The sequence below is a fragment of the Malaya genurostris genome, chromosome 1 (assembly GCF_030247185.1).
Source record: "Malaya genurostris strain Urasoe2022 chromosome 1, Malgen_1.1, whole genome shotgun sequence".
Taxonomy (NCBI): domain Eukaryota; kingdom Metazoa; phylum Arthropoda; class Insecta; order Diptera; family Culicidae; genus Malaya; species Malaya genurostris.
Genome location: NC_080570.1, coordinates 133,959,013 through 133,969,330, shown reverse-complemented (window position 1 = coordinate 133,969,330; position 10,318 = coordinate 133,959,013). Strand labels below are relative to the sequence as shown.

Genomic DNA, 10,318 nt, shown 5'->3' with positions numbered 1-10,318 from the left:
GTGAAGTTCGTGAGCCTTTGAAACTCTACACATGCTGGAAGATGACAGTTTTCTACAAATTCCAAGGGCACTCGATTAATCAGGTAAGGTACAACCACAGGGAACAGACGTTCATGTCGAGTACATCAAATTAGCATAAAATAACGAGTGAACTTAAACCACAGACTAACAGACAGGACACTCAAATTAGATACTTTAATCATTTTAACGGTCATTTCGAATATTCCTTTAGATGGGACAGTACTCGTATATGGCAAGATAGCGCCACGTTACCCTATCAAAAACATCCTGTCTGTCATCTAGACTGTGTTTATTTTTTTCATTTACCAACAGAGTTCCCGCATAATTAAAAATAGCAATTGGTATAGTTCAAATTATAAAAAAATCTTTTGTATTGTGGTAACCTCATTTGTTATGGTATGTGTTTGCTTCAACGATAAACACGGGTTTTGTTCAACTACAAAGTATTGTACACAGATGATATGGTTTGTTGTTACAATATAGTATATGGTTATTTTATAATATGCTGTAGTAACAAAAAATGACAGGTGATTAAAATAATGATAAAGTACTTCTGCTGAACCATATGACATGAATTCACTCTGGCTATTATCGTTGTACTATAGTTTTATATGGCTTTTTGAATAATTCTCCAACCACCTGCTCTAATAAATAGGCAGTCCAACTGGATTATTCTAAACCACATTTAGAGTAGCTCTATCTTCTATGGAACATAACATCAATTTTTTTATACCAAATATAACAGTAATACATGATGACCTATCATAAATAAACATTGGTAAATGTAAATATTACACTCATTGCTTCATTTGTATATTATGCCCCGTTTACACTTCTGCTGGCTGCCAGCATGCTGGTGTCAGTGTACTGCCCTCTTAGGAAAAAAAAACGAGAGGGCAGTACACTGACACCAGCATGCTGGCAGCCAGCAGAAGTGTAAACGGGGCATTAATCAGACCAATTAAGATTTTAGGATTACAGCTACACCTTCGGTTTAATACCCAAGCAACCAGAAGTTCCACAATTACTTAAAAAGTCCACTTTCTTGCTCCTTAAAAGTACACGCGGAACTTTTGAGAACTTGAAAGTACAGATCAAGTTCCGCGTGAACTTTCTAGCTGCTTAAGAAAACACGTGGCAATTTTTGACAGTTTGAAGTACAGAACAAGTTCCGCGTGAACTTTCTCGCTGCTTAAGAGTACACGTGGTACTTTTAGCAACTTGAAAGAACAGAACAAGCTCCGCGTGAACTTTCTCGATGCATAGAAGCTGAACAATGTATTCTAGAAGCAGCTTAGAAGTTCGTTCCGCTGCGTCGCGCGAACTTTCAAGTGTGGATAATTACTTAAAAAATGGGCTGCTGAGAATGCTATTGATTAACTTTGAGATCTGCTTAAGCCAAATCAGTCCCTTTTATCCGAACTTTTGGTTAGTTGGGTAATTATTAGTCCGTCGAATACATAAAATATATTATTTTGTCCCAACTGTACATCATACTCAAAGATAATTTTTTACTTGCTACAAACCGTTAGAATAAATTTCTGAGGTTTGTAATTTCTGTAAAGTGGCACAAATGTGGAATATATTATGAGGAAAAATGCATGACTAACTCGAAAACAGATGTAGCTCAATTGGATAAAGCGGCAAGTCTTCTCTAGGATAGAATCAAATCCATTAGATTTACATTCATCGATAGAGTTTAAATCAACGTTAAATGAAAGAAACGAGAGCAACGTAAAACGTTTATAATGTTTTTTTTTCAACCCCCTTTTGACACTGTCGATAAAACAGTTGGATGAGCAGGCTCAAATAATTTTAAACAGTATCTTGCTGCCAAACTATAACAGAATAATACTACAAACGGTTCTAATGGATATTGTAAAACAGAGTGTATGCAAACGTATTTATACACTGTGGTATTGAAACTGTTTGGAGTTTTCACTGAGTGAGAGTTATACTAAAATGGATTATAAACAAACCATTTCTTTTATCGTTTTTGCTGAGAATTGTTCGAGAAAATTGTCATTTTTGTATTGTAACGTTACTTAACAGCCTATTCGGTATATTGTAAAATCGGGCCTGACCACAAGGGAAATAGTAAATAAGATTATCCGAAACGTCGATTTATCGTTTTCTAAACAATAAGAGAAAGGGAAATCCTCGAAATACCATTCCTGTAGACGTAAAGGTATGGTTCCGATTTATTCGGAGAGTGATTCCAATTGCACTTGAACATTCACTGTAATTTGTGCATTTTTATTCTGCAAAATTTTATCCTTCTGGTCATTTACCTCTCGAGTCGGAAATATTTCAGATGAATTGAAATATTTCTGAGGAATTGGGAGTACAGCTCATGAATCATCACAGAAAGAGAGAGGTTCTAAATATTTCGTGAAATATTGAAAAGTTTAGGAGAGATTGTGTGAGATTAGTGTAAGCAAGTTTAGGAGGGATTGAAAAAGTTTACGATTATCCAGGATTAGCAAGTTTAGAAAAGTCTAGCATGGATAAAAAAAAAGTTTCAAGGAGATCGTTTGGGATTAGGTTACATTAGAGTACCTAAAAGCAGAATGACGACAGCTGTTCGTTTAAAATGACAGATTTGTTCCAAACGAGCAAACGACTTGACAAATAAAATGTAAAGCTTACGAAACTGCTAACATTTCGGGTTGAATGTTTCGAATTGTTGTCAACATTACTGAATAATTTTTTTTGTTTCGATTATAGAGGTTTTAACCTTAAGGTCATTCGCCTCTTCGGGTCAGAAAAACTTTCTGACCCTATGTGCGGGGTTGGAAATCGAACCCAGGTGGACTGCGTGAAAGGCATCGACTTACCCATTACACTACACCCGTCCCTACTGAATAATTGAATGTGTCTGAGTTTGTCATAAGTTTAGTGATTTGCCTCTTGCTTGAAGCATTGTACAGATCACTTAGTAGTGAACCATCTCGCGAATAATTTTAACTCGAGGGGCAATTCACATTTGTTCAAAATTGAAATCACAATTCATTTTGAAAAAATACACCAAATTCGCAATAAAAATACGTGAACACGTATTACACACACTTCGCCATTGAAATATTAATACAGCAAAGTACACGAAAAATGCTAAACATGCGTACAATTAAGCTTTCTGGTAGCTCATTCACAACCACAATCACTAACGTTGACAAAAGCTGATCGTCTGAGTTGTGCTTAAAACTGTTTGATGTTCGTTGTTTCGTTGTTAAATTACACTCAAAATAAAATTCACTTAGTGTTCAAATGCAAAAACATATGATTATTTTCCATAATACTTGGCACGTAAAAGTTACTTTTTCTATATATAAGAGTCATATGTCCAACATAATAAAAATCATTGTCGGCAACACGTTCGTTTTATGTGAATTTCACTTACCTATTTTTGGAATATCACATGTATCTTATTTGAAATCCATATATTTATTATCTGGATGTCATTCAACTTCCATGTAATGGTAATCAAATGCTTATCTTTTGATTTATTTACAGTATGGCTGGTATTTATGACATGAAATTATTTTACATTACCTCTATGTGATACATACATTGCAATTGAGTGCGTTTTACTTATTTTTATTACAAATATTTAATCAAAATTAAAAGTTATTATTATTGGCACACTGTTGCGTCCATATGAATTTGATTTCCGTTGCTTCTATGAAAAAGTCGCTGTTATCCGACCATACTGTTCGCAGTTGAGCCTTTTTCGCATTCTAAAAAATGTTAAGTATATTATTTTTCATTATGTTCTTCGATGGCTCGTATATACTAACGAGCAAAAACTAAAGCAAACAATTTGCAATTCGGAATTTGCGAACAGATTTATGTTACTTGCGTCATTTTTAATTCGAACATTTTTCACAGCCTACAATCACGTAATTTATATGTGCTTAATACATGAAATGAAAACTGCTTACGTGCTTCACACATAAGGTGCAAGTGCTGTACACTTAAAAGTTTTCGAGATTCAAATTAAATATTATAAATGAACATATAAATGTTACATGCTGCATATGAATATAATGTGATAGGCATTTTTTAATAAGTATGTGATTTTTCACGTAAAACGGCTCAGTGTAAGCTAATTTCAAAATGGTGAATGTGCGTTCGTGGTTGTAAGCGAGCTGTCGGAATGGTCAATGTTCATACACGCTCGTTCAATTAGTATTCTCTTTTATTTATTTTGTTCAAATGTCAAGAACTAAGTAACTCAGGGTTTGCATAAGAAACAAATTGTACTCACCGTGCTTCCGAAACATTGTGCGAGGTTTCCAGTGCTTCCGAAACATTGTTCCGAGGTTATCATTACTCAAAAGTGAGTAAATCTATCTTTATTTATAATACAGTAGTTCCACTTTTCGCGAAAGTGAGTGAAATTGTGCTCACTTTAGAGTAACATTGAATGAGTGTGTAAATAACCTTCCCGCTTGTGAGAAATTCTGGCAGCCGACAGAAGCATGGCAAGATTTCGGTAGCTGTCAACATTTTGCAGGGAAAATTGCGCCATTCTCTCACCACATCATGTTTAACTAAATTGCTCTTCCTTATTTTTTCTGTTCTACTTCATTTGATATTCGTCAATCCTGCATGTACATCCTAAAAAGAAAACGAGTCTTAAGACCAGGTAAATGAAATACTTGTATATTGAGAGAAAATGCTTTTCATATCATGTTTTGTAGTGCAAATGCTTTATTTGCTTTTCGTTTAAATTTTTTATGGAAAAAATAAAATCAAAGGCGCTAAAAATTAAGAACCGATATTGCAATGTTGCCAGACTCTTGCCGGAGTTCTGCCAACATTCCAATAAAACCTTCTGGCAAACGCTGCCAGGCATCTGGAGGGAATCTGCCAGGCACATGCAATCGGGTACTTACAAGCATACCCAGTGAATTTTGTCGAGCTGCATCGGACTGATTGAGCACAATATCTCTCCGATCGTAACGGACTCTCCCTGTTCGATTAGCAGCCCTTACACGATCATTAAAAGTGTCATTACTAATGCCCCGTTTACACTTCTGCTGGCTGCCAGCATGCTGGTGTCAGTGTACTGCCCTCTTAGGAAAAAACGTTCAACTGTGGTCCAATGATCCAAAGTATTAGACCAACGAAGGACCACCGTTGAACGTTTTGTTTTCTTAAGAGGGCAGTACACTGACACCAGCATGCTGGCAGCCAGCAGAAGTGTAAACGGGGCATAAGTAATGACACTTCTGCTCAAACGCTCGTCATTACTGCATTACTGTACATCATTACTTTTTAGCATTACACGTTCATTATTAATGATGAGTATTTGTAACTACTCCAGCAATAGCAATAGCAATATTTTTATTTTCGTTTAGCTGAAAATAAATTTGATTTGCCATTGAAACGTTAAGGTTAATGAAATATATATAATTTAAATCTATACTTTGTCATTTTTTCGCGTATAGTTCTAAAGATATTCAGCACTTCCACAAAATAAATAAGAAGAAGAAATAATGTTGGTAATAATGGAAAATCCGGAATTCCATCATTACTCGTGTCATTACTGAACTCGTAGACCTTACACGATCATTAAAAGTGTCATTACTTTTTAGTAATGACACTTTTAATGATCGTGTAAGGGCCGCTATTCAACTAAAAATCTATGCAAAATTGGAGAAGGAAAGGAATTGATAATTCAGTTCGCTTTCAGTTACTTTATTTTGCCAGAATTTCGAGGCGATAGTCGGTAGGTTAGAGACGAAATTCATTCGGTATCGGTTGTTGCACTGTAGTCTGTATCGATTTGGATTTCATACTAAATTACACATGAAATTGTGAACCAATCCGATATGATTCAGAATTCTTTCCGAACTGAAAATACCCCACACTATCGAGATGACGGAATGAGCAATGAATCAAAGACATCATATTAACAAGATATTCAAGAACAAATCATTGGCAACATTCTTTTTGCGAGTATGGCACCCTCAGGCGAGTCCACTTCGAATCTCGTACATACAAATAGTTGAGAGAAATGTCAAATTCGTTCGCGCAAAAATAGCAGCACTGAGCGCCCATAAGCAGCCCTTACACGTGACAATATTATTGTCAATCCAAAGTATTGTCAATACCGTCAATCCAATTGACTTGGTAACTTGAGTCCGCATTTTTCAAGAAAATCAAGCGTTTGGAGCTTCAAATATTGCAAATGAGCATTGAAATATTGAGAGATGAGTTCATTGCACATATTTGACAGTTTCCTCTCTGGAGAGAAAGTAATGTCGGATTGATGAGCAGTTTTGATTTTTTGACAATATTTTCGTCAATCCGATGAAGTTTCCATTACACGATCAAAAGTATTGTCAATACTCCTTGTATTGACAATAATATTGTCTCGTGTAAGGGTCGCTATACAATTAACATGATATGTTGAATGTGTACGATGGTGTTGCTGAGCTGAAAATTGATTTCACACCAAGCTGACAGGGTCTGAATGAATTAATATTCGACTGCTCGTTTCTGGGTGCTCGATCAACCCGATTGATAGTGACATTGATATTTCGTTCATTTTAAGAATGTGTTAGTGTAAAAAAGGCGAGTTACGCCATCCATAGGTAGGCTATTTTGGTAAATTCCAGCGAATTTCAACAGTTTATGCTGGAATTCCACACTCAGGCAAAATGAGTTCAAATTACCAAAGTCAAAAATTACCGAAGTCACCATTTCAAAAGATTAATATGAAAAATATCACTCTGCAATATACATCTCATATATCTCTGTTATAGTTTTCATGCGAACCATTTATGAATTCCAAAGTATATGAAAGAAGTTATGTTTGTCGTAGAAATTTCCCCAATGTTCCTAAAAATTTCGTATGAATTTCATAAGGCTTTTTTATTGGATTTCCATCGGTCTTATGATTCGCATATTCTTGTGATTAAAAAACATACGAAATCATTATGAAAATGTGTATCGGGAAAAAATAAGAAGAAAACGAATTGACAATTCAGTCTGCATCTTCTCACTCAATTCCGACAGATATCCGAACCAAGCGGTTAGAGGCGAAATTCATTCGGAATCGGTTGTTGCGTTGGAGTTAATGCGGAATTCATTACGATTTCCACATGGAATTCCGAATGAAAATTTCCTATCCGATAATGTGGGTGTGAGCTGCAGCAGATTTAAGAATAGTATTATATTCATTTCAACTACTTTCACTTAAGAGTGTTGTTCTCTGTCGCCATTTTGGAGACTTGGCATTGCCAGCGTGCAAAGTCTCCACACGCTCTCTTTCTCGTTTTGTTTGCTCTTGGAAACGCTCACTAGTCAGCAACCAGTTTCTCTCCGGCAGTATTGTACTTTAGCTCGTTCAGTTCGGTTGGTGGTGTTATCTATTCGTTGCGCGCGGCAGCACAAACAGCAAAAGCAGCAGCCATTTTCCAAAGTGCGTGTTTACAGGAGAAAAAGTGTGATTTTGGTACATTTTCGTTTTGCATCGGCTAATATAGCAAAATTTCTAGTTAGATAATATGGTAAGCAAATGCAAAATCATGTTTTCAGCGTGAAGTGGAAGTTATCTGCTGCGGAATAAGCAGATTTTTGCACCCACTGCCGGTGAGTGACGCCGCTTGGTATGAAGCTTCCCTTTTATCGAAGCAAACATGGAAGCTCCAATTTTCCCCTAGTGCATATTTTCACCGATAATCAACAACGGGAGGAAAATCGATAGACGGCTTCATCATCTTCCTTGAATAATTTTCTTTTGCTCTTATCGACTGCTCACATGAGAGCAGATTTTCCTCAAACGACTTGGTTTAAATTAAAACCGCGAGGAGATAACCTATATTTTGTCGCTTTTTTCCGCGATGGCGACGGTAGCTTCCACTTTACTATGACTAAAGTTGAAATCAGTAAATAACGATTTTGTTACCAATCCATTGATGTAGGCAGGAGGAAAAGCTGGTAAAGATTCTGGAAAGGCGAAAGCCAAAGCTGTTTCCCGCTCGGCGCGCGCTGGATTGCAGGTGAGTAATTTTACCGCGATGTTGCAAAATAGCGCCAAATTTTTACCTTCCATTAATTCGTAATCTACAAGGTGAAAAAATTATCAAACAAATGGTTTTTGCTTCTAGTTCCCCGTCGGCAGAATTCATCGGCATCTGAAGAATCGTACGACAAGCCACGGACGCGTCGGTGCCACGGCAGCCGTTTACTCTGCCGCTATTCTGGAATACCTGACGGCTGAGGTAGGTGTTTCATTCATTTTTGGCGCGAAAGGGATGCAGATGTGGAACGTCAAGTCAAATGCCAAAAAATAACAGATGTGCAGAAATGAAAAAGTGGAGGGACGGGATCACCGATAATGACCGGGCAGAAAAACACAATGCAACGTCTATTTTTGGGTAACCCATGAATAGCGCGCGTATGCTGTTTAGTTTTCATTTTGGGCGCCATTTTGTTCGTTTTTTTCGTATGCGTTTCAGCTACATTAAAAATGTTCGTTGAAAATGCATGTTTACTAGATTGTGCATTTGCAGCAATAAAAATGAAATGGGATTTTGAAGTACAACAAATAACTAAATATTTCTAAATACGTAACAATGAATAATATCGCGCCCTTTTGTTGATTGGCGCATGTCGTCAGCGGTACGTATACAGCTTGGGTTTCGTAATGCGCGTGAAATTTCATCACGCATAGTAACCATCAGCAGCGTTATCCTATTCTGCGCTGGTTCTACTTTGACGTAGAGAAAAGGATGCTTTGATTACACTCATATTCGAGTCGTTACTACGCTGTTGTAGTGCATCGAAAAAACTTAAATTTATGTATTTATTTTTCGTATATTTACCAAATTAAATATGCTTTTGTGTTTTTTGAATCCTCTTTTATCGGATATATGCTTCCGAAATTTTAGTTAGATCGTATGTTATTATTGTTAAATACATTTTGATGAGATGGAAAAAATGTTAGGAATAATCATTGATGTTGAACAATTTAGTTTGCAAATTTAGAACGCGCGCTCACATACCTAGACTAATTCTACTATGATTTTATTCTTTTCATCCATCCATAGGTTCTGGAGTTGGCCGGTAACGCCTCCAAGGATCTGAAAGTGAAACGTATCACTCCCCGTCATTTACAGCTAGCCATCCGCGGAGACGAAGAGTTGGACAGTTTGATTAAGGCGACAATTGCCGGCGGTGGTGTCATCCCGCACATCCACAAATCGCTGATTGGCAAGAAGGGCGGACCCGAATAACCTAACTAAAGCTAGAGTTTCTGATTGACCAAACGACGGTGAAGCCGCAATCGTGTAGCACCGTAGATAATACAAAAGAAGAAAACAACAAACAAACACACACCTACATACAAATGCTACCATCTTTATTCAACAAACAACAGACGCAAGGACATGATCGAACAGACAGGAGAGTACCAGCTCACAGTTGATTAATCAGAACCCATTTATTCGATGAAATATTTGTCGTGACGATTTTACCGACTAAGGTGGCGTAGAAAGAGAGATAAGAGAATCTTGATTCTTAGTAGAAACAATGTTGAATTGATAATTGAACGGACAAGATATTCTTGTTCGTTACTGTGTTCTAGTATCAGTTTTTAAACCAATTACAAACGTTAGTGTAGCGTTTATTTTTTCCCGTATAGAAAAAAAAACTCAGCTGTACTTTAAGCTGAATATCGTATTTCATTAACAATCGAATGAGAAGGTTAAATAAAAAAGAACATGATTTCACGATGATTTTTGGGTTTGCTTCGAAGCTGTACTTTTCCTGACGAACGATGAATATAAATAATTCACTGCAGATTCAAAATACAATTTAATTTTAACGCAAATTGAGAGAGAAAACTAAAACGAGAGAAAAATCTAAAACCTAGAGTACATAAGTTAAGTGCGTTTTCTTATTATATTTTCGATGAAAAATAATAAAATTTTACTACTATTAAGAAAGCAAAAATGAATTGATTCTTCCATCCATTGGCACAGGCGATTCTTACATAAACATTCCGGAGTTTAAAAATTCTCGAAGGACTCGGAAACATTTGACCCTCTGAACCATCGGACCAGGCTTAAAATGATATTGATAAGCTGTCCAATAATTCGAGTCCCTTTGAAAGCATTGCAAAATTTGAAACAGTTTTTCCTAACCGAATTTCGTAATAATTCATCATCCTACGAAACATTTTTTTTGTTGGTTTTCAAAAGCATACACTCAAATAAAAATTCACGTTCGATTTGCTTGAAAAATTACGTAAGATAGTTTCAAATGTCAAATTTAATATTTCACG

At 36.3% G+C, this 10,318-nt stretch overlaps 1 protein-coding gene across 1 annotated transcript; it reads left to right on the top strand.

The window, feature by feature from the left end:
• Positions 1–7,351: 7,351 nt before the first annotated feature.
• LOC131425825 (histone H2A.V) lies at positions 7,352–9,987 on the top strand. Its single transcript, XM_058588029.1, has 4 exons — positions 7,352–7,541; positions 7,956–8,033; positions 8,142–8,255; positions 9,084–9,987. Exons 1-4 carry the CDS (start codon positions 7,539–7,541, stop codon positions 9,267–9,269), a joined length of 381 nt encoding a protein of 126 aa, XP_058444012.1. The 5' UTR covers positions 7,352–7,538; the 3' UTR covers positions 9,270–9,987.
• The last annotated feature ends 331 nt before the right edge of the window (positions 9,988–10,318 follow it).